Raw genomic sequence first — 25513 nt, 5'->3', positions numbered from 1 at the left:
GAAAAAGGTTTAACTGCAAATGATAAGACTGATAAATCTATGGAGATTGCGGGGGGAGGGGGGGAATGTCTCAGTGCTAAGGGATGACTGGTTGAGTGAACAAAATGGAAGACGATGAGTTTGTACATAGAGAGAAAACATTATCTAGAGCAGCCTTTCCCAACCTCGGCTTCCCAGGTGTGGTTGGATTATGATTCACTTCATTCCAGCCCCATGGCCATGCTGTTTGTACTTCAACCACATATGGGGACCTAAGGTTGGGAAAGGTTGATGTGGAACAAGAATAGGCCCCTTTGAGCCTGAGGGTCACATTTACCCTTGGGCACCCTTTGGAGATGGGCACATGATAGCAATGGGTGTGGCTAAAAGTGGGTGTGGCTACCCCTTATTCTCACACTCAGAGGCACACAAGCCCTACCCTCCTCCTGAGTTGCACCCCCTGGATTGCTTTGGAGACAAACCCAGGGCAGTGGGCGTTGTTCTCAGGTTGGTACAAGCAGGACACATGGCCTGATCTGGGGCCCAGCGGCCACAAATAGAGGCCACGGGGTGGAATAATCCTGCTAATATTACTATACCAAACTGCCTCTCATTCCGATTTTTCTATACCTGGATCTCTCTAGTACTGTTAGTACATATCATGAAATTGTTTATGTATTGTTACTTTTTTCAGCCGCATATTATCTTCTCTTATCAATCTTTTATTGTATAGAAACCAAGTTGGGATTATTATGATAAAAGCAGTACATAAGAGAATCTAATAAGGAAACAATACACACTGTGTCCATTTTTTATTTTCCCCCCCACTACTGCCAAAATTGGTGGGGTCCTGGGGCTTCCAAAAGCTTTGTTGGAGGGTCCAGATCAGGCCAGAGTTTAGCTACCTCTGCACAGATGATAAAAAGGTAAGGCATGATTCTGAACTCATCTATATTTTATATTCAAAGCAGTATCACACCATTTTAAACAGCCATGGCGTCATGAACTGGCAGGACACCGAGGAAGGTGAAGAGGATCCTAGTGAGGGGTGTAGCCAGGATTGGTACCCACTGGGACAAGCTGAAGATGGGGAAGGGGAGGCAGGGGGCTTAGGAGGTACTCAGTGGACATCAGAGAATGTCAATGGGGCAGTAGACACATCACCAGAAGTGGAGGTGCAGGTGCTCTCTTCTCTGCCAACATGATGGGCTCTGAGGCATTGTGAACAGCAGGAAGTGCACTTTAAGAGACTGAGGCAAGCAGGAGAGCCCAGCCCAGCTTACTATCAGGTGAAGATCATGGGACTCGTTAGGTTCAGGAAGAGGCTTGTGGTCACTCAGCTGGATTGAGCTCAGGGCAGGTGAGGATCACATGCTTCGTTAAGGCGAGAGGCACAGCATCTCAGCTGGAGCAAGCTCAGGTGCCTCAAACAAGACTGGGAGGGAGAGGGGAAGCATAGCAAGGCAAAGATTCTTTGTCTGCTCAACTTCTACACTTGATGGACTATGACTTCACTGTTTCGGGAGCTCCACCAGACTGTGACCCTGAGATTCCAACACTGGATCTTCTTCAGAGACAGGAACCCGGCCTTAAGGTTTGACTTTGAATCTTCCTCATTGCATTGCACCTGAATCTGTGTTTGACCATTGGACTGTATGACTCGTTGTTTTTTATTTTCCCTCCTCCCTGCTCTTTAATCAATTATTGTTTTTATCTGTAAGCTGCCTTGGGTCCCATCGGGGAAATATATATAAACTAAAACTAAAACTGACTTCAGGAGCTGTCATGTTGACGGTTTGGTTGCCAGATGGCTTCTGTGGCCTGTGAAAAGTACTAAGCTCTGTTCAAACTGTTATAGCACTCTTCCATTGGAGTGTTTGACATTTTGAGACAGCTTGGCAGAAAGATATTAACACTTATTGAGAAAGCTGTGAAGGTGGCAAGGAAAGGTTTTGCTTTGTGAATTTGTGGTGTTAGATCACACTCCTTGTGTGGCATAAAAAAGGCAGAGGCAGATAACATGGACAAATGATGTGTGTGTATGTGTATAAACACACACACACACACACACACACACACACACACACACACACACACTCCTTTCAGCCTCCAATCCATGTTTCAGAAATGAAAGTGCTGGGAGGGAGGGAGGAGCAAAATGACTTGATCTGAGGATTTATCTATAATTCCTCATGTCCTGCTGCTTCCGCCCACTCCCACCCTGAGGAATAGCACTCTTTAGCATTCAATCAGTTCAACCAGCAATTTGAGTTTTCTCCGGATTGATGTTTGTTCTGGTATAGCACTAAAGAGCAGGTTTGCCTAGGGAAAGGAATGGGGCAAGAAGGAAACTGCTAGGATCTGTGTTTTCTAGCCGCGGGACAAACGGATGTGTAGGAGAGCTGTGACTTGCACTTCTGTCTTCCTGGATCATGTGCAGGTCAGGATGCATTTGTGTGGCTCTAAACTGCCTGTTAGAGTTCTGTGAGGAGGTCTGAGGGCTGTAGCTTTCCTCCTAGCCACTAAGGGCACTCAGAAAATGCAGCTGGAGCCATGCCACCTGCAGGGCTGAACATTCTCCTTCAATCTGGAAGTGGCAGGATGTGGTGGCGCCCTCCATCTCTCTGAGATACTTAGTATAGACAAGAACATGGCTGCTCCTGTGATTCAGAAGATGGTTGGCTCTCCAGGTATTGACCAGGAGTAGTGGGGGCATCGGGGTGTGTGCTTGTGGTGTTGCTCACCTGGCTTCTTAATGCTGTACATTGCTGCTGGTTCCCAAAAGGGGCAGGGGCAAAACAGCAGGGAGCGGCAGTGGCAGACCCAATTGGACTCTTCCAAGGCTGGATCCTGCACTGAACAATGAGTGGAAATAGATGACTACTGAAATCCCTTCCATTCTAAAATTCTATGAGGCTGCTCACAGGAGGAGGGGACTGGGGTGAGAAAGAAGGGAAACAGCTCTTGTATTCTGGGCTTGTGTTTGTTCTTCTCACAACTCAGGTATTTATGGGAACCACTGCCCAGAAAGGAGAGCTGAAGGGAGAGAGCCAAAGGGTTCTTGACTGTGGCTCTCAGCCGTGGATCAGCCATCAGATGAGCAATCCTTTTTGTCCCTAAAGTTTAAAGAGCTCTGGTTCTGGTTGGGTGTGGCTGTTTTGGGTGTGGCCCTTCCAATTATAGAGTTGGGAAGGACCATGAGGACTGTCTAGTCCAGGGTTTCCCAACCTTGGGTCTCCAGCTGTTTTTGGACTACAACTCCCACCATCCCTGACCACTGGTCCTGCTAGCTAGGGATGATGGGAGTTGTAGTTCAACCACCTGCAATGCAGGAATCTTTTGCCCAATGTGGGGCTCAAACCCACAACCCTGAGATTAAGAGTCTCATGCTCTACTGATTGAGCTATCTCTTACGTGAATTCTGCATTTTAAACTGTTGACTTTGATTGTATATTTGTTTTTCGTTGTAGTGTATGCCCTTCAGGATTGAATTCTTATTTTGATTGTGCACAGTGCTGTGTTCACTGATGGTCCTACGTAAATAAATGCTAATAGCAATAATAACAAATCAGTTGCTTGGTTTACATAAAATAAGTATGTGTCCCTTTCCCTTCAACACATGTTGGAAGATTGTCTTGGCATCTAAATTTATAGAGAACATCATCTCGAACCACACATTAATGGATATCTATGAAAAAATAATAAAGAGTGGTCTCTTATCCAATAATTCTCCATTCCTGTGAGGGTAGGAATCAATAGAAAAATAATGGAATATATATTGGATGCAGGGGATGTGTGGAGCTGCTCAGCATATTCTCAGACGCGTAAGTGTCCGTGCCCTGGCTTTATCTACTGCCATGATAAGGTCCAGTGTTTGTATTCTGCTATCAATAAAGGGAAGGAACAGCTGGGGAAGTCAGTAGTGGCACCAGGCTTTGCTTGCCATACACATATGTTTCAGGCAGAAGGAAAAGCTTGAAAGAGCAAAGTGGAGCCTTGTACAGCACCAGAGATAATGCAGGGCCAATGCCGTTGTGTCTGCCTAGTGCTCCAACAGAGGAGGAGATGCACTGTGCCAAACTCTCAGACCTCAGAGCTATTGTGTTTGCCAGTGCTCAGTGTAGCAGCAGGGAGAATCCGCCCCTACCCAGTGTGGTTTGACTTCCAATTTTAGCACAATTCCCAATTTGCATCTGCAGCCTGCATCAGATTAGACGAAATCAAACTTTGCAGGCGGCTACCAGGAGAAGCAGTAACAAAACCGGTCCCAGCTTTGACCCTTGTTTATTCATTGAAAACATTTGCGTCACTCAAAACATTTTGAGTCTTGCCTTTCGACCCAAAGGTCTCTGAAGTGATTTCCAAAATAAAACATGAAATAGAAACTGCAGTCAGGCGGCACAAGTCATTCACGATGGAACCATGCAATACGATGAAAAGAGGAGCCTGCTGGTTCAGACCAAAGGTCGATGGAGTCCAGGATCCTATTCTCACTGTGGTCATTTGGATGAATGCCTGTGGGAAGCAGAACTAGAGTGCAAGATCACTCTCCTCACCTGAGATTCCCAGTGACTGTTATCTGAAGGCGCACTGCCTGCAACCATGTAGGTAGAAGATGGCAATTAGCCATTGAAGAAGAGAAGAAGAAGAAGAGTTTGGATTTGATATCCCCCTTTATCACTACCTGAAGGAGTCTCAAAGCAGCTAACATTCTCCTTTCCCTTCCTCCCCCACAACAAACACTCTGTGAGGTGAGTGGGGCTGAGAGACTTCAGAGAAGTGTGACTAGCCCAAGGTCACCCAGCAGCTGTGTGTGGAGGAGTGGGGAAGCGAACCCGGTTCACCAGATTACGAGGCTGCCGCTCTTAACCACTACACCACACTGGCTCTCCTTTGACTGACATCCTCCATGCCATTAAATGACTGAATGGGCTGCATTGGTGTGAGCTTCCTTCCCTGGGAGACTATTATTTCAATGTGGCTACTTTGAGCATGACAGAGCGCTATTTTAAAGGAAAGTGTTGTTCATAAATATTTAAATAATAAAAACAAGGATTTGTATATCCATATGTTCAGCTCCAGCACCAAGTTTCCCATGCTTTAGACCAGGGATGGGGAATCGGGGGCCTCTATATGTTGTGAGTCTCCAATGATCAGCAATGGGAGCTTGTAGTCCGACAGTGTTTGAAAGGACACAAACTTTTAAGCTGTGTCTAAGAAACTCTTCGGGTGTCCTACAGACTGTAAGAATTTTGCAGGATGGATTCAAACCCATATTGCTGTAGGTTTGTGTAGTTAAAATGAATTAAAGGGTTCTGTCACCTTCATGCCACCTTCATGCAACAAATCCACTTTAAGAAAGAATAGGACTTTCTGTGATTCTTTTGGAAAGTGACACAGGGAAATGTATTGAAAAGTATGTGGGTGATTAATGATTAACAGGAAGGCAAATCAGGATGAAGGCTCAGTATCATCTAAATGCCTGGCAAACAAATCAGAACAAATGGTCAATACAGACTGGATGTAACCTAGGCTTCCTCAACCTCGGCCCTCCAGATGTTTTGAGACTACAATTCCCAGCATCCCTGACCACTGGTCCTGCTAGCTAGGGATCATGGGAGTTGTAGGCCAAAAACATCTGGAGGGCTGAGCTTGAGGAAGCCTGAATAACCTAACATCCACGTAAGCTTTGTGTGAGCAGAGCAAGATGAATATTCAATAAATAAGTTTTCTGCAGGACCCTCAATAGCATATAATTTTACTCCCCAAGTTTTTCCTTATTTGTTCTGAGGAAGGGACTGAATAAATGGTGGGTGTTTGATTTCTCAGTGAGAGGACCTGCCATACCATTACCCTGAGCTGGAATTCCTCCATGCCCCCATCCCATGGCTGCTTTTTCCTGAAGAAAGAGTGGTCAGTTTCAAGCATGCTTTGAAAGAGAATATGTGTAAAGTAGTTTTTATAATGTGGGAGTGTGGGACACAATTTAAACAGCTCAATTTAAAAGTTTCTGGTTGGACACTTCTTCTGATTAGCCACTATGATACAGATGCAAAAAGAAAGAAACTTCTGAGCTAGATGATGCCCATTCCATCTTCTTCACTTCACTGGATTTCAGTCTGGAAAGTATTTAATATAGCTTGTGCAACCAGACAAAACCAGCTTTTCAATCCACAAGGAAATTCTTTACCTTCCTCCCACAAAAGTGTCAATTTATGGCACAAAGGTTTTAGAACTTGATTGTGCTGTTACAAATTCCCTGACTTCTGAGTTTCAAATTAGATTCACCGTAAAAACAATTCACCGTAAGAGGTGGTCAACATTGTTGTTGATACAACATCCATATTTAGTACATTCGTTTCCTTTGTGAGCGGTCCTTACATTTCTAACATTATTATATTTAGCAGCACAATCCAGTTTGGCTATACATTATTCTATTTTTAGTTTTGCTGATGAAAAGCAAGGCAACTTTATGTCAGTTTCTGAATAGCATTTGAATAAGCAGCTGTTTAGGAAGCAGAAATGAAAATCGGCAAGGAGCACTTGTTTCCTTTTTTAGATATTAGGACTAGAATACTGAAGGCATGAAATCGATACCTTCCTTTTCTTACTTGATACCACAGGACAGGGTTGGAGAACCTCTGGGTCCTAATTTGGCCAACCAGGTTGTTTTCCCCAAACCACACCCACCTGACACCATATGTTGCCGCTCTGCCCCTGTTGGGAAGGCAGTTCTGCAGTTCTGCCCTACTACATGGGTGCAACAGTTTGGTGGTATCAACTCCTAGAGCATCCATCATGTATCATAAGGTGGTTGGGGAGGTTGTAGGTCTGATTTTTATACCACATAATGGCTTGAATGACAGCTGTCACCCAGGGTGGGGGTGGGGTCCACAGGTTCTGCATCACTGGTTCATGCAACAGGAAGTTTGTTTAAAATGTACATATTTTTTCTTGTTCTGCCATTGGAAGCTACTTTACCAACAAAGCAGCCCCTCAATTTTTTTTGAATAAGTAACTATATATATATATATATATGAGGCAGAACAATTGACAAAACTTCAATATTTGGTAGTTGGCATTCTGACTTTAAAAGTTGCAGAAGTATTCTCTTGATCAAAACCAACTGAGATTTGCTTCATCCCCTCTGAGCAGTTAAGTAAGTTAAAAGTTCTTGGTCCCTTCAAAATGCCATGCAAAAATGAAATTAGTAAGGATTTGTCTGTTATTGCCATTCCAACCTTGAGAAATTTATTTATTTAGGGAACGAATATTTGCTAGAGTATGCAGTTCTGCAATATTGCTTGCTTCTTTCCGGCTGATTATTACACAGAATTTCTCCCACAAACAATAGGCGGTATATGTTGCTTCTACTTCTCATTTCACTTAATAGATTTTGACGGTAAAAGGGTGGATGCATTTTAACATTGTGAAGCTTCATAAAAATTTCTGTGTGCTCTGAATTCAGCTCTTGTGGGGCAACTCAGAAAGGCGGGTTGCTTGCTGTATTTTGGTGAGACAGCCACCAATGTGTCGGCCGGAGTCAGGTGCAGGATTGATACTGGACTAGGAAGGCTGTCCATATTCTTCTCCGCTACACCGTTTAAGACCTTGACCTGAGTCCAGGCCAAGTGCAAAGATGCAGATGCTGTTGACACAGGATGCTGGTAACACCATCCATTTCTGTTTGGTGCCCTAGCCTAGGAGGAGACTACTGAGACTGTAATGACATTGCCAGAGAGCCCAGTCTCCAGAGATGGAGTGCACTAGGACAGATGACTCCAGGCCACTTACAACAATATTGAAATCATTATTGTTTCAGCACAGAGAATAAACTTTTTGGGTCATCTGCTTGAGGATTAGATATTGGACCTGGACCAGAGGATGAGCTGTGTTTTGCAATTTTAGAAGCTATGTGACTTGGCTGCTCAGCTTTTTTGCTTTTTTTCACATGGTCTGTGGTATTTTGTGTAGTGACTTTGCAGTTGTTTTTATTGATTAGTTTAGTGATGATCTATTGTAATCGCTGAGAGTGATTTTCTGTTAAATTCTGATCTGTTGATAGTTTGAGAATTAATTTTGTCATTTAATATTCTATTTGAATTGGATTACTGAATATTACTTTAATTGGCTTAAGTTGTTTTGTGTTGGATCAGATTGTTATAGCATGTGTGTTCTTTTGTTGTATATTTTGCCATTTCTGTGGCTTGTAGACAGCCTTCTGTTTACAATGCAGAAAGGCGGTATACAAATTATAAATGCAGATGAAAAGAAATATACTACAAAGGCGCAATGCAACTATTTCTGTACCTTGTTCTGAGGTGTGGTTTTTTTTAACCATGGCTCTATTTTTCTCTACTATGTACCCACAATCATTCTAAAAGCTATTCAAATAGATGCTGATTAAACAGCCTACAAAGTTTGCTATCAGTTATGTTTGTTTTGGTATTGCAAGCAGGTATATTTTGATGGAATCCCAGCAACCTGGTTTGTTGAGACACAGCAAAAACATGTCAGCTTCCTTGAGATGGTGGGGTTGGAAGTGGGGATGAGTATGCTAGCTCCACCCCCTTGTTGCCATTCTGTTTACCCTCCCTGAGTTGGAGGCCAACCTTGCAAGGTGGGGATCTTGCTGTGCTTTGAGAGGCTCCCTGACCATTTAGAAACCTTGGTTCCAATAGGAGAAGATGGTGTGTTCACAGCTAGCAGAGGGCAGTAGTCCTCCTCTTTAAAGTGTTGGCTGTTTCTCCTGAAATGCGTGCGTGTGTGTGTGTCGGTGGCATAAAACAAGATGGTTGTAACAGCGGGCTTCTTATAGCACAAAATGGAGGAGCAGCATGGTTGACTTTGTGACCTCATGATTATCAGAAGCACCTGACTAGTTAGAGTAGGGACTAGATGGAGCCTTGGCCTTATCTCTCTACAGGGCTTTTCTTACAGGACACTTCGTTTTGTTAGTGGGCTAGTGATGGAGGTACTCTAGCCATCCAAGACATTTTGCTGAAAAACAAGATGGTGCCCTTCAAACTGGATGTCAGCACTGGTGATAGGAAGGCTCGCTTAGGGGATGTAGGGCAGGAAGTGTGGCACAAAACTCTTCCCTCCAAAATCTTGTTGCCACTCTCAGCTCTGGCACCTGTCACCTGAGGCACCTGCCTTAGTATGTCTGATGGATTAGTTCAATTACATAATTTGAATACGCTGCTAATGCAATGGAGTAGCAAATTTAACTGTCAGCAATTAACATTTCCCATTGTACAAAGCCACCAACATTTTGACAGGATAAAAGTAGAGCAGTTAATTAATAAGAATAAAAAAACACCTGGTTGATATAAACAAAAGGAACATTATTATAATTAATTTTAACAGACTGAATGTCAGCTTATCAAGCTCAGTAACCTTGGAAATTTATCGTTTTATGCAGTGCAGATGTATTTTACCAGCCTGCTCAATACTAAGGTTATAAAATCCTTTGCTCTTGCAATATTGACATGATGTACAACTAACTCGGAGTCCAGAGACACCCAATTAACATCTATATCCATTTTGTGTGAATACATATTTCATTATGCTCTTGGTTTATGAATGACTGTAGAATATGCCCAATATATCTTTTTTGCTTAACAGATGATCATTGCAGAAATGTTATACAGGGACTCAAAAAATGAAAGAAAAAAGGAATGCATTTTTTATTCTGTTTATTTGTCTCACCAACAATGCCCACCCTTTCCATTGCATTTTATGTATTAGACAACTTTGTATTTGGTAGCTATTTTTTTTAAAAAAAAATACAATAAAAAGCCTGAAAAAGATGATTTTATAAACTTCTACCATGCCACTTCTTCCTCACCTTTTCTCAAAAATAGAAGTTCCTAATGTTGCAACCTTTCCTCACAGAAGAGTTGCAGTATAGGATACAGCTGTTCTTTCGATTTTCAGTCCCCATATTTCAGGCTCTTTGCCAATAAAAGGAGGAACGAATATGGGAGATAGAATGTATTTATAGGATTTCCCTTTTCAGCAATATCCCCACATTGTACACAATGGCTTGGACTCGAAGATAAACTTAAGGAAACATATGGAAGGAGTTGACCCCCATTTCCCCACACTTGCAAAAGTCTCACAACAGAATCAGGGGACATTCTTCCTGAACAACATAGGATGGGGTGGGGACAGGAAACTCTTCTTCTGTGAACTTCGTCTTGGATCCTAAGTCTGATTTAAGGCAAATCTTCCATCCCACTGTTAGGGCTCCGAACAGTGTGTTGTCGAGGTAGGGGGATAAGGGAGAGACCCAGCAGAGGGCACCAGTAATTTATAAGGTTGGGTGCTGCCCACAAGGCAGGAGTTGGAGAAGAGTCGGGACAGTCTGAGAAGGAAGGTGCACAGGATGTGGTGGAAGAAGCAGCTGTTCTGGTGACAGAAGGGTCAATAGATTCCCCACCTTCCTCCACCATGCAGGCAACTTCCATGCAGGAGATGTCTCAGGTTGTGAGTGTGCAACCCATTAGTACAGGCTTCCTCAGACTTGGCCCTCCAGATGTTTTTGGCCTACAAGCTCCCAGGACCAGTGGACAGGGATGGTGGAAATTGTAGTCTCAAAACATCTGGAGGGCCGAGTTTGAGGAAGCCTGAATTATTATATAAGCAGGCAGAGGGGTGAGCTCTCACTGTTGCTGCAATTGCTTTGCAGGGCACAGATATGAGGGACAACTGCCTAGTGGCTGTAGTGTGTGTGTGTGTGTGTGTGTGTGTGTGTGCGCGCACACACACACACACACAGAGAGAGAGAGAGAGAGAGAGAAGGAATTGTTGTAAGTACTTTTGTCAATAAAGACTTAACTATCAGGCAAATGCCTTTCTTAGCTGGGGTGAGCTAGGGCACCCACACATTGTCCAGAAGGGACTCTGATATGCGTGTATTTGTGTTTGCAGGTGACTGCAAAGAAAGGAAGGGACGAAATACTTTCATTTTCTAAACTTCCTTATGTTTGCTTATCTTACAATATAAGCCATTGTGTACTATGGTGCAAAGCTAAGTTCGACAGCAATTAAATGAGCACTCCAGTTATACAAGAGTTAGGATCCTACTGGTGTCCATGACTGAACTATTGAGATTTGGTGTTCCAACAGTGCAAACCTGACCAACCTCTTTGGTGTAGGTCTATTGTCCTTCCCAACTGAGTTTATTTTGCACATTCTCAGTGTTATTACCATTAACTTTATGACCTAGGGTCCCAGGGCACCCTAATGCAATATGATACATTGATAATGAAGAACATATTATGTAAGCATGAGGTATTTCATCTTACTGTATAGTCTACAAGACTGCACCCAGCATTAAAGGTTTATAAGATGAAGAGTTTTGGCGATGGTAACCTTCAGAAGTAGCTTTTGATATAGAACAGATCTAGATCTATTGTACAAAAAATAATAATAATCTTCAGAAGTATCTTTCGTAATATGAACAAAGTTCAATGAGTAGAATGAGCTGATGAATCACAAAGTTGAACATTGTTCCATACAAAAACATGGCAATATAATAAATTCCCAATGATATAATACACTGTGAATAATTCCGTACAGATAAATATGTTACAGGTTTCAGGACTTTTATGCGTTATGTACATTTCTGTTTCAATAGCCCATTTTTTTTGCACTAAGAAAAGTTATATAACTACTGTTCCAATATGCTAAATCTCAATAAGGATAAAAGGGATCAGAAGTATAACATTCCCAATAAAGGTGATCTGAATTTTTAAACTGTTTCTCGGTTTTGTTCACTACAGCCTAGCAAAGTTAGGAATAAAGTTTAAGAAAATGATCTTGTTGGTAAAAAAACAAACAAAAAAGCCCCACTTCCTATTATTTGATGCAGCTCAAGCAAATCTGATCCCATTCTGTGATGTATGATGTAATTATGCATTTAATGAATCTGACAGGCTATATTTTCTTCACCAAGCCAGCCACTAAATTGAATTTCAACCTCAGTGACTTGAATCTTTGTAGATCTGATGTATTCTGGTCACCAGTATCTCAATCTAACAATTCTAGTGCCAAGGCAAGAATGAATTTTAAAAATGCAAGCATATAGTTTTTTATATACTTTGCATGTACGATTGGTTGATAATTTACTGAAGAGAAACTATGACATCAGATGGAACATACTTTATGGCCATGATCCAACCAAAGTTACACATTTTAAAATCTCACTGATTTCTATGGAAGGAGACTTAGACTGCAATCCTATACACATTTACCTAGGGGTAAGTCCCATTGAACATAGAGGAGCTGACATTACCAATCATATATAGATTGCATTGTTATGGATGCACCTAAACGACTTCTGTTAAAATAAATGGGATTTCAATAACATTGGTTGGATTATCTGGTTTCTTTTACCTCAAAACCTCTGCACAATCTCCTTTTTCTTCTCTCTTCAAAGAAAAGGTGTAGTCTAACAAATTGCACACTTTCAGCTGTTCGGGACAGTCTGCATAGGGTTGTGATTACAAATTTACAATATGCATAAATGTTTCTGTGAATTTTTGTTCAAGTCGGTTCATCATGGCCTGGTATTGTTCTGTTCACTACAGTTCTATTCACTGCAGATCACAGAAATGAGACAACTTATAATACCCTCCTATCACTTGATTAACATTTGGCAATCTAATGCCTACCAGTACACTTTGTACTGCACACGTTAAATGAGATTATGTGGGAGGGCTGTGCAAAATGTTCCACATGGGCCGGAGGAGCATCAACTCCCATCCTGTGTGTAGAAGCTTATGGCCAATGGTCAGGGGTGATGGGAGTTGTAGTCCAAAACATCTAGAGGGCCTCAGGTTGTAGAGTCATAGAATTGTAGAGTTGGAAGGACTCCTAAGGGTCTTCTAGTCCAACCTCCTGCAGTGCGGGAGGAGAGGCTGACTTAGAGCCACAAAACAGTTTTAGAACCCTCAAAACACTTCCTTGTGAATAGAATTTACCTTTAAAGTTGCCTGAGAGATTTGGGCCATTTGCTGAATACTGAAAAATAATCAGTAATACTCTCTCATCAAACACTCGGGAGCAATACAACTACCTCGCGTTCTCTTTAGGACAATGAGTGTAATGTTAGGCTTAAGTAGATCAAACAATGCTAAAACGCCAAGGCTAATGGATGGGATTAGCCAGCCTTTCTAGCTGGTCCCTGGGACCCTTCCCAGGACATGCCCCTTCTCCAGGCCGAATCCCTGTTTTTTGCTCTCCTCATAAGAGAGTTGCTTCAAATTGTGAGGGGAAAGAGACTCTGGTGTTGGCCATCATGGGGAACACATGTTCCCACCTACCTTGCCCAACCCTCCAAAGTCTGCATAATGGAATTGCTTCCTGAAGAACTCTGAGGGGAGTTTTCTTGCTATTGGGTTTGAGTAATTTAATACAGTCATACCTCGGGTTGAATATGCTTCAGGTTGAGCGCTTTAGGGTTGCGCTTCGCGGCGACCCGGAAGTAATGAAACGCGTTACTTCTGGGTTTTGCCACTTGTGCATACGCTCAAAATGACGTCATGGGCGGAAGTGGTGAATCGTGACCCACTCATGCGCAGACGCGCAGTCACGGATCCCGTTCGCATCCTGAAGTACCACTGTAATGTGTTTGGGGAGGGGAGCTGTTACTAGGTACTAAGGTCATCAGGTTCGGGACTACTTTTAGATGTGAAGGTGGGTATTCTTATCTGACCTTGATAATCACTTAAATGTTGGTATATGCTAAATCAAGTGTTCATATAATAATATTATTTATTTATGGATCCAGTTATCTCAATAATTCAGATTTTGGTTTTTTATGGGAAGTGCTTTGAACATGAATGTATGACTGAATTTACTGGGACTGAAATGCTTTCGACTGGCTTGAATGGGTCCTTTAACTGTAATAATGCCTCTTGCTTGTCTGATGCTGGAGGGAGAGATGGGATGTGTGTGTAGAAACCTCTGACTTTTGCATGTGTTAGTCCACAGGAAAAGAAATGCAGAATTGGGCAACCCACTAAATTCTCCCCCCTCCAATATGGTTCTTTCATTTGAATGTGTGTGTGTGTTTAGAAGCCACATTGAACTGGCATGTGCAATGAGGTATGAATGGGGTCCAAAAGTTTAAGTACCTAGTGGACAACCCCCTCTATGTATTCCTTATCCTTAAGAGTTATGACTTCATTAGCAAAATAAATGATGAATATTTAGAAGCAACTGTAAAATTGTAAGTATTTAGAAGATCACAAGTATCAATTTTAAAAAGGAAAAAAAACTAATTTTGAAGTACATTTCACAGTTTATTTGTAGAGAAAAATTGTTCCCTATATCTGCTGGACTGAAAAATATGGCTGACAATTTCCCAATAAATGATTAATATCAAGCAACCAGTATATGGAATGCTGAACAAAGTCTTTTGGGTCCGCTCATTATACTCTGACAGAACCGTCTGTTTCTTAGGCAATCTAGTCTTTTTGAATGCTTGTGGCACAATAAATATTTTACCTTCATTTCTGACTGTGCTTGATGTCAGAATAATACTGCATGAAATCCTCTTGAGACAGTGAGGATTTAAATATAATGGAATGATTCCTATTGTTTTGCTCTAAATGCAAAAAATCTTTAAGATTTTTTTACTTAAATTCAAAGAACAAACTCTTTCCAGGATGCTGAGAAATAGTTCATGTTTATGGTTCCAAGGTTGAGTGTAAAAAGAAAGTATCTAATGTAATAGCTGTTAACCATCTCCTATACGCTTTTAGCTCAGCTTGGAGAAGAAAGATTCATGTATAGAAACAATGGCATCTCCCAGGTTGTCATGGGACAGCTAATGGATGGTTTTTGTTTTTTTGAGTGCATCCCTCATTTCATATGGTCAAGTTCTGAAACTAGTGAAATTCCATGCTTCTCACTGGCTAGCTCTAGCCTTGGACCTATTGGCCTTTAAGAGTACTGGAGCCATCTGCCACATCTGTTTCTCGAGCTGATGCCATCTGTTGCTTGTATATGCACCTGACTGTGCACACTTTTGCAGTCGCCTTGAAGTCTCCTCCTCCTTGTACAAATAGGAAGTCCTTCATTCGTAAGCTAAGCAGACGTCTCTCCAGATTTTAATGCAACAAGTTCAGAGTCTTCTATATACTTTCCATTAAACTGTTCACTGTTGGAGTCGTGGTGGTATGGATAAATTGGAACCTCCGTGATGGAAGTGGCTGTGTAGGAGGTAGATCGCGTAGAACAATGTTCTCGCCGTCTTTGACCCCACTGGGTCTTATACTGCATCCATTGCCTCTTCAAAGCTCCTTGGACCTGCAGATATAAGACAATAGAATTTAGGCTAGTGCAATAGAAGATAAGGGGATAATCTGAATTGATTCTAACACAGTGGCTGATAAATCTTGCCTAAAAAACCCCCTGGCATGGTGGCTACTTTCATTGGGGGTATAACTGCAAAAGGTGATGGTGAAATTAGGTGAGATCCAAAGAACTGGCATGCCAGTGCAGTCCTAACGCTCCTGTTAGTCCAGGGACCTTCCAGAATGCTGTGGGAAGGGGTACTGGGAACGGCAGAAGTTGACAACCCACTTTATGTGTGAGCAGAAATGCCTCCCATTCATGCATGGGGCTTTCTGGATCCAGTCCATTGTATATATTCTACAGTATTCCATATACTCACAGTGCATGCTTTAAAAAAAGGATTAAATGAGCGTCCTTAGCTTTTCATAAATGGGGATCTTGCTGCTGAAGATCAGGTCTGGCATCAGCTTTTGGCTTTCATGGGCAGAGGCCCTGCACTCTTGAGTTCTTTGGATGTGCACTGAGGCTGCTACAGGTAGACTTGAGTGCTATGTTTTTATGGTCATCACCATCCCCCCCTTACAATGTACTGGCTGTTGGTCTAGTCAATTGTGGAGAACATAAAATGGCATTGACAAGAATGTGGTTTCATAAGAGGTTTGCTATTCCTTAGTTAAATAAGTTTTGACAGTATGAACCTTTTCTGAAGTTCCTTTTGCCCAAGGCTCCCTCAAAAAAAGAATTTAATATTAATTTTCATGATGCAACCATGAAGCTAGAATCTTTCTTTTTCTTAAAAAGAAAACAATTTATTTTAAAATGAGATCCAGCAAAAGGTTTGAAGGCTGCAATCCTATGCAGATCTGCCCGGATGTAAGCCCCACCAAACACAATGGGGCTTACTTCTGAGCAAAGAATTGCAATGTAAATAATGTGGATGCAGAGCAAATGGTTTCCCCAGATTAAGCTGCTAAAGTCCAGAAAAGAACAACAGGTAGCCAACCATGTTGCTGGTTATCAACAAAGGCCACAATGCAAAAGGAGACATATGCATAAGGATTGTTTTGGTCCAGTCAGGAAGTAAAAAAGTAAAAAGAAAGTTATGTTTTGAAAATTAAACTGAATAGACATTTTAAAGCATTGAATCTAAAACTAGTAATGAAGCAAATCTGAAAGGCATTTATTCAGCTGTTTATTCTTCATTTCTTGATCCTTAAAGACTGTGGATACAACAAGCATTACCAGCGCCACTTTGTTAGCGTTGTTAATAGATTTCCCCCCCTGCAATATTTGATAATATATTCTGAGTCTAACCATTTGCTATTCAAATACAAAATGAAGTATTTGAAGAATGTTAAAAGGGCAGAGACTGAGCAATATGAAAGAGAGCCTAATTTCCATCTGTTCAAAGTGGTTCATATGTAGATTTCAAAACGCAGTTGCTGAATAATGGCTGCTTCCCCAAACACCACACATTTTGTTTAAGATTCACAAATCATCTCTCTATTCATTCTGTCTCATTAATGCACAATTCTTGATTATGGAAGACATTAGCTTATTTCCCCCCAAACAGACTATGAATACAGTGGTGCCTCGCAAGACGAAATTAATTCGTTCCGCAATTCTCTTCGTCTTGCGGTTTTTTCGTCTTGCGATGCACGGTTTCCCATAGGAATGCATTGAAAATCAATTAATGCGTTCCTAGGGAAACCGACTTCAGACCAGGTCCGGGGACAGTCTGTCCCCGGACCTCTTCTGAAGGCTGGGGGGGGGGACAGGGCTTTTCTTCCCACCCCCAGCATTTTAAAAAACCCTGGGACAGCGGAGGACTTCTCCGCTGTGCGGGGCTATCTTAAAATGCTGGCGGGCGGCATTTTAAAATCGCTCCGGACAGCAGAGGACTTCTCCGCTGTCCGGGGCGATTTAAAAGCCCCTGGGAAGGCAGGCAGGGGGGACGAAGACTTTCGCCCCCTGCCCGCCTTCAGAAGGTGTTCCCGCCCCCCGCCCCACTTCGGAACAGCTTTCCGAAGTGGGGCGGATGGGGCAGGTGTCCCCGCCCCCCCGCCCCACTTCGGAACAGCTTTCCGAAGTGGGGCAGCGGGGCCAGGTGTTCCCGCCCCCCTCCCCACTTCGGAAGAGCTTTCCGAAGTGGGGCGGCGGGGCCAGGTGTTCCCGCCCCCCCTCCCCACTTCGGAAGAGCTTTCCGAAGTGGGGCGGCGGGGCCAGGTGTCCCCGCCCCCCCGCCCCACTTCGGAACAGCTTTCCGAAGTGGGGCGGCGGGGCCAGGTGTTCCCGCCCCCCCTCCCCACTTCGGAAGAGCTTTCCGAAGTGGGGCGGCGGGGCCAGGTGTCCCCGCCCCCCCTCCCCACTTCGGAACAGCTTTCCGAAGTGGGGCGGCGGGGCCAGGTGTCCCCGCCCCCCCTCCCCACTTCGGAACAGCTTTCCGAAGTGGGGCGGCGGGGCCAGGTGTCCCCGCCCCCTCCCCACTTCGGAACAGCTTTCCGAAGTGGGGCGGCGGGGCCAGGTGTTCCCGCCCCCCCTCCCCACTTCGGAAGAGCTTTCCGAAGTGGGGCGGCGGGGCCAGGACACGGGGAGATTTTAAAATGCTGGGGGTCGGCAGCGAACGCTTCGCTCCCGCCCGCCAGCATTTTAAGATCGCCCGGGGCAGGCGGGGGGGAGGCAGGCGGGGGGGGGAGCAAAGACTTTTGCCCCCCGCCGGCCTTCAGAAGAGGTCCTCTTCTGAAGGCCGGCTGTGGGCGAAAGTCTTTGCTCCTGACCGCCAGCATTTCCCTATGGGCTTTCGTCTTGCGATGCAAGCCCATAGGGAAATTCGTCTTGCGAAGCGCCTCCAAAACAGAAAACCCTTTCGTCTTGCGGGTTTTCCGTCTTGCGAGGCATTCGTCTTGCGGGGTACCACTGTACTGGAAAGCCAGTGTGGTGTATTCAGGGCTTGGGAGACCCAAGGTTCATGCCTAAAGGTAAAGGGACCCCTGCCCATTAGGTCCAGTCGTGGCTGACTCTGGGGTTGCGGTGCTCATCTCGCTTTATTGGCCGAGGGAGCCGGCGTACACCTTCCAGGTCATGTGGCCAGCATGACTAAGCCGCTTCTGGCGAACCAGAGCAGCGCACGGAAACGCCATTTACCTTCCCACCGGAGCGGTACCTATTTATCTACTTGCACTTTGACGTGCTTTCAAACTGCTAGGTTGGCAGGAGCAGGGACCGAGCCACGGGCGCTCACCCCGTCGCAGGGATTCGAACCGCTGACCTTCTGATCGGCAAGTCCTAGGCTCTGTGGTTTAACCCACAGCACCGCTTGGCTGCAAAACTCATTGGGCTAGTCTCTCAGCCTAACCTCCCTCACATGAGGATAAAATGAGGAATGGAAGAGACCACCTTGAGTTCCTTGGAGGAAAATCGAGAGAGGAAAAATGTAAATGTACAGTGGTGCCTCGCAAGACGAAAAGAGTTCGTTCTGCGAGTCTTTTCGTCTTGCGATGTTTTTCGTCTTGCGAAGCCCGGCCGTCGCAACTGCGCCTCTTCAAGCGGCTTAAAAAAAAAAGCGCAAGACGTTTTCATCTTGTGAAGCAAGCCCATAGGGAAATTTGTCCAGCGAAGCAACGCAAAAATGGAAAACCCTTTCGTCTAGCGAGTTTTTCGTCTTGTGAGGCATTCGTCTTGCGGGGCACCACTGTAATGTAATTTGTTGGCCAGACTTTTCATGGTGGAAATTAATGCCAAAAAACATGAGTGACAGGCAAATGAGCAGTGCAGTGCATAAGGTTACCTACCCACCAGCGTTACTATTAGAAAGCCCTACCTAACACAACTGGAATCTGACTGCATGTTACTATAAACACTTTTAAAAAGTAGGCTTAGGCAACTGTATTTTGAAGAAAAAGTAGCTTCAGAATGTCCTCCTGATGGGGGATCACAGCCTCCCATTAGTTTCACCCTCCTCACCCCAGGAAGGCATTATTTATAGTATACATCTGTTCTGAATGAACTGGCAGAGGGATAACAATATGATGCAATCCTACTCATGTCTATTGAAAAGTAAATGCCATAGAAGGGACTTATGTCCAGGTATATATGTATATAGGACTGTAGCTGTCAGGTTTTATCTGACATTAGTCCTACTCAGAGGAGACCCACTGAAATTGATTAACTTGACTAACCTATTAATTTCAGTGAATCTACTCTACATAGACACAACCCTACTGTTTATAATACTTCTGAATATTCAAAATGTTTCACACACATTATCTCTGGATTTCTTACAGTACACATGGAAAGAGAGTGAAGTACACATGGAAGAGGTGAAGCAAAGGAATGGAGAATTTGCCTATGGGCCTAGGGGGCTTCTTATATCATGGCTTACTCTCTCAGCTACGACGCACTGCACTAGTTATTTATAAATATGCTGGCCTAATTGAATCTCCCTAAGGGACTGCGGTCTAATTGGGAAAGCTTTGTGCTAAAAGATCAGACTAATATTAATAAACAAGAGTTTTAAAAACCCTGTGCATATAAGCCAGAGTCGGCTAGGAAATTAATATTTGCAACAGACCTGCAAAGATTTCTGGCTCACAACAGTAATAGCAAAAAGCCTCCAGCCTGCTCCAAAGTAGGGTGCTGAAAAGCTTGGGCGGACAACCAGGAAGACATCCAAATTTATATCTGAAGGGATTAGGATGTTGTAAAAATGAAATGTTTGTTTGAGCCATCTTGTTTCTTATTTCTAGATATGTTAATTTGTTAGAACCCAATCCACTATTTCGTACCACACTCCAGTTGGTGGAGCTTGAGGTTCTAGTAAAAAAATTCCAGTAAACTACTGAAATAAAATTTCAGTAATTTATTATCTCCTCCTCACAGTCTCTGTAAACACATATTATCTATGCAAAGCAGGCAGGCTGCATAAACACCATCAACATGGTAGCAGCAGGTGTACAGGCACCATTTTTGTATTACAAATGTCATTTTGCGTTCATTCACTTTTGCCTGGTCCTCTCAAACTGATCTCACAAAGAGGAGACGGCCAGCCAATAGACATTCCCCTTTCAGTAATGGTGAGCCTGATGCTCTTAGAGGGCTGTGTGGATAGCGCCACCATACAGTTTAGACACTAGGTGGCACTGGACTTAGTTAGTTGGGTAGAATCATGAGTTTCCAGTTACTGTTCTGTTCTTGTTTAAGAGAGGCCCTGTTCTTGTTTAAGAGAGGCAATACAGTGCTCGCCTAGCTTCCTAACTGCTATGTCCTCAGACCTTCCAATGCAAGGGCTGAACACAAATGACATTATGTTTTCCCATTGATTAAAGCTCCAATCCTCATGTCACTTACCTGGGAGTAAGCCCTATTGAATTAAATCGGACTTACATCTGACACGGCTAGGCTTATAAGACATGAAATCAAGCTATTCTTTCAGTGTTCTAGACAAAGCTTTTCTGGTACTGAACATTTGTGAATAAATAAGTCTGAATCACTTGTTCCAAACGCAGATATGGAACATTGTTTTTGAAACCATTTATTTTGGATCAGTTTCACCTGATTCTGCCTTCATGCAAACCAGTCCAGTAATAAGCAATAAATCACTGAGAAACTGAGCTCCTCTTGCACTATTATTAATTCCTTTCCTGAGCCATACCAGAAAACAAAACTTTGATCTCTATGCACCTGGCAAGGGCTAGCTGGACAATTTCACTGGAAGGAATGGAGAGCTGCGGCTCCCAAGCTTTAAGCTAACTGGTTGCACTGAATCTAAGGCACAGCATGGAAATTTTGGTAGAGGAAACCAGAATTCTTCTAGGTTCTCTGAAAGAGTGCTGAAAAATCAACTGTGTTATCCTGCAACATGAACACAGAAACTATATTATCACTCAACCAGGGTTGGCCTTAGACTTTTCCTATGTGATGCTTCCCCAGGGACCTACAGACTAGTGGTAGAATCATATGACATCCTGCAGTTCATGTGAGGGCAGCAGCCTAGCTGAGGAAGCAGAGGGCAGGAAGCACAATGAAGTGGCAGGTGGTCAGGAGTTCAGGTACGAGGGCAGTGTGGTGCAAATGCATGGGCAAAACGAATCCAGCACTCTTGCCAGTGTTTGCACCGTGCCAGCCTCCCTGCTGCCTCACCTCTTTCCCTCTCAGTAGGCAACAATCACCCACGTGCTGGAAAGTGAGGGTAGCAGCTCTGCCCCACTTCGTGAATTGCTTTGGGGGGAAAGTGACTAAGCTAAATAGCCGGTTCATGCTAGCAACAAGCAAGCACTACTGGCACTAGGTTGCCAGCTCACGGGGACAAGAATAGCTGGCAGGAATTAGCTTATGGAGTTTTCTGCTGCTACAAGATGTGGGGATTGCCACTAGCTTAGGTAGACTAAAGAGAATTTATGCAGGTCTATCAAATGACTAATAGCTGTGGTAGCAAAATAGGACTTTCATGTCACTGAAAACCGGTTGCTGGGATGGGGGGCAACATCAGGCAATTGCCTTTAATGCCCTGTTTGGGAGTTTTTTAGTGGCATCTAACTGGGTACAGGATAAGATGAACTTTATGCCTGATCCATCAGGGCTCTTATATTCTTATTGGGGAAGGACCATAGCTCTGTGGTACAGCCTATACTCTGCATACAGAAGGTCCCAGGTCTAATCCTGAGCATCTCCTGGTAGGGCTGACAGTGACCCCATTCTGAAGACAGAGAGAGCTTCTGCCAATCAGTGTAGACAATGCTGAGCTAGATGGGTCAGTGGGGTGACACTATGTAAAACAACTTCTTGTGTAACTAAAAAATGGGGAAGGTGGGGAAGTTGACATATCTCTTTCTGGTTTATACTTTTTGCTCTCAAACTCAGTTTGCTTTAGGCCAATTTGATAGCTGAAAGCTCCCTGGAAAAAATACGGGATAGTTCTATTTGCTTAGGAAGTAGTAGCATGAAGCACAGTTTTCAGCAAAATTAGCAGTGCCTGTACCACTGGAGCCTATGTAGACAGGGCTTCCAAATGCCACACAGTGAGTTCTTAGTAAAACTGGGATGTGAAGTCTGTGGTTCCTGGATCCTGGCCTTGACCTCAGGTCATAAGACATGCAACATCTCAAGTCTCAGCACTTCCAATAAGAGAAACCACAGATTATTATGAAACTATAGTGTAATGTTAAGTTCAGTATCTAGACTCAGAAAAATATCAGTAGGTTGATGCCACTGTTACGTCTGCACCACTGTTATCTGGCGCATTTGTAGCAGCACACCAGACACCTTTATTTGCCCCAGCTGCAACAAAACATGTCTCTCCCGTAGCAGTCTCTACAGCCGCAGCAGGTGCTGCAACCTTGCAACAGCTTGACTTCATTGTCTCCTGAGACAGACAGATGCCTGCCAATATGTCTGCATATTGGGAAAACGTAATGTACATCTAAAGATGGCCTTAAGTGATGAAGTAATCAGTAGAAGAGGCACATTTCAAGTAAGCAATTTGCTCAATAAGAACACGCACATCAATTTTGTGCTTAAAACTGATCGGATCCAAATTTGGGGTGGGAGATAAAACCATGTGATTTCTAAGTCAGCAGGAAAAAGATTGCACATTGTTTCCCCCTTCCCTTAGAGGTGAGAAATTATGGGCAGACTTCATGGGGGTCAAGTTTCTTTTTGGGTCAGAGAATATATTGGGTTTTTAGATTGGTCAGATAATATATTGGGTTTTATAGAGATATATTGGCTTTTTTAATAATAACATAGGTGTTTTGTTTTTTCCCAGAGAACTGTATAATTAGAAGAGAACTTGTGCAGGTGTCGGATAAAACAATTCAGATTCAGATTATTCTGTTTTCCCAATTCCAGAGCCTCTGGAAATCCCTCATTCCAGAAGAGACAACCAGAGGGGCCAATTTATTTTCCTTCAACAACCAGGATCAGTTTTGCCCTGCCAAAATGAAGGAACATAAGGAGCTGGTTTATAGCAAGACAGACTCATTTATCCCTCTAGCTAAGTCCTGCAGTGGTTGAAGCAATGGCAGTACTTACCTGACCTCCCATCAGCAGCATTGCTGCCATTTGGCAGGAGGGAGAGGGGCTAGGCAGCAGTGCAGTGCCAACGCACTGGCCTGACTGCCAAATTGTCTCCTCTGATGCACTGGTTTTGCCACTGTCTTCTCCTCCCCATCCTGTTCATGTTATAAACTGTAATCCTACCACATCTGGAGAGCACAGGTTTTCCCCTCTCCTTTTATACGAGTTAATATTTTAGAAAAGAAGAAAAACCTATATATGCTAACACCTATGCCAAAAAATCAGTAAAGCTGGGATATCTGAGTTTAAAATAATTTACAGCCTAACCGGAAACACATTTGCTTAGATGTTAATTGCCTTAAAATTCCACTGCCTTTCCGACTGAAGGATTTCAGCCCAATTCTTGGAAGTCAGCTTAATATTAAAGCTTTAGTTTTAGGCTCTAAACAATAAATCAATAAAACACAGTTTTTAATATTCAGATTGAGGCCTGCGATCCCTCAAAAACTTTCCTGGGAATAAAGCCCACTGAGCTCAATGGGCCTTACTTCTCAGCACACATGCATAGGTTTGCATTATAAACACCTGTATGGATTCTAACCAGTCAAAGGAAACACACAGATTGTAAACCCAAATGCTTTAGGCCTTGGGAAACACATTTTGTATGGATATTTAATATTTTAAACCTGTCTATGGGAGATAATGTATTCATGCACAGCTCTGATCTGAAAACTAGGCCTTTGGGTTTCTGCGTAAGAACAGATAATGAAAAAGTTGACAGCTCCAACAGGAATTCCTATCTCGCAACTTGTGTATCCTAATTAATACATTGGCAAAGCTTCAGAACGATGGCATACTGTATTTCCCCCTTCACTAAGAATGTGTCATTGGCTGCTTCTTCATTGTAGCTAGAAAACGACAACAAGCAATTTTAGGATTTCCTCCTTTCCTCTTAGCTTTCATTTCATTAAGCCATCCTGTATAAATAAAAGATAAAATGCATCTCTTTATGTCAGGCAGCTGTTTGTGAGGATGTTGTGGCAGTTATGCCTGGGTGGGTCCAAGGCACATAGCAGCCTGTAAAATGGCCGCAGGGCTTCCTCATGTCGCTACAGTGCTAGTGCAACAAAATGGAATGGTGGCTGTTGGCACTGGTGTGTTAGCAAAACCCCAATGTGGCAGTTTTGAGCAGCCTAATTATGCAGAAAATGATGCCAAGTTTGGGAGAGGGAGACCATGGCAGCTGGAGGAACCTTTGGTGATGCCTCACTTCCATGTTGGGGTCGTTCTGTGAGAGCTGTCACACAAAGACAACAGGGGCAACTTGATGTTCAAAGGGACCCCCAGTTTATGCACGCCCTTCTTGAGACAAGAAAAAGAAGAAGAAGAGTTTGGATTTGATATCCCGCTTTATCACTACCCGAAGGAGTCTCAAAGCGGCTAACAATCTCCTTTCCCTTCCTCCCCCACAACAAACACTCTGTGAGTGGGGCTGAGAGACTTCAAAGAAGTATGACTAGCCCAAGGTCACCCAGCAGCTGCATGTGGAGGAGCGGGGAATCGAACCCGGTTCACCAGATTACGAGTATACCGCTCTTAACCACTACACTACACTGGCTCTCACAACAGCCACGGTGGCTTTGCTTGGATACTGATCTCCTCTGAGCCAGGGGTGGGGGACCTCTTTTAGTCCAAGGACCTTCCTGGGGCCACAGGCAAAAGCAGGTGGAGCGAAAGTGTAAATTTTACCTTGGTACAGCAAACTAGTTTCTACACCCCCCCCCCCGGTCTTCCATCCAGACGAGCAAAGAGGCAGTTGCACAGTTCAACACATTCCAGTCAGGCAAAAACACTTGCGTGGCAAAATAGGGCCAGTGATATGAGCTTGGAGAGAGTAGGGAAGAGTTCCCAGGGCCTGATAAAGAGATCTGGAGGGCCACATTCCACCCCAGGCCTGAGTGAGGTTCCTCACTCCTGTCATGAGCCACCAACATCTATTCTTATAGTTCAGCTTGCAGACTTAAGGATTATAAAAGGGCTGATGAGAGTTTAATGGGCAGTGCCAGAGTTCCCAACCACTGATACAGACTCTATGTCTGTTGTCACATTCTGCCCAGGGTCTGGGGTTAAAGGTAGTGGTTGCAATTTTGCTCTTCTCGAGATACTGAATGAACACATCTATAAGGGGAGTGTGAGTTTTTGCTTTCCAGCA

The 25513-nt window shown here is 43.7% G+C and overlaps 1 protein-coding gene across 4 annotated transcripts in view; it reads right to left on the bottom strand.

The window, feature by feature from the left end:
* Window positions 1–14278: 14278 nt before the first annotated feature.
* The window catches only part of CALCR (calcitonin receptor), a 158032-nt gene continuing 146797 nt past the window's right edge, over window positions 14279–25513 (bottom strand). For all 4 annotated transcript variants that reach the window (XM_081163087.1, XM_081163086.1, XM_081163089.1 and 1 more), the window contains one exon: window positions 14279–15300. In XM_081163087.1, coding sequence (XP_081019213.1) covers window positions 15079–15300 — 222 coding nt within the window. In that variant the 3' untranslated portion in view covers window positions 14279–15078. The remainder of the gene's footprint in view (window positions 15301–25513) is intronic.

This window comes from Podarcis bocagei (assembly GCF_964188305.1).
Source record: "Podarcis bocagei genome assembly, chromosome: 12".
Lineage (NCBI taxonomy): Eukaryota > Metazoa > Chordata > Lepidosauria > Squamata > Lacertidae > Podarcis > Podarcis bocagei.
The sequence above is the reverse complement of the archived record's forward strand: the minus strand, read 5'-3'. Positions and strand labels throughout refer to the sequence as shown.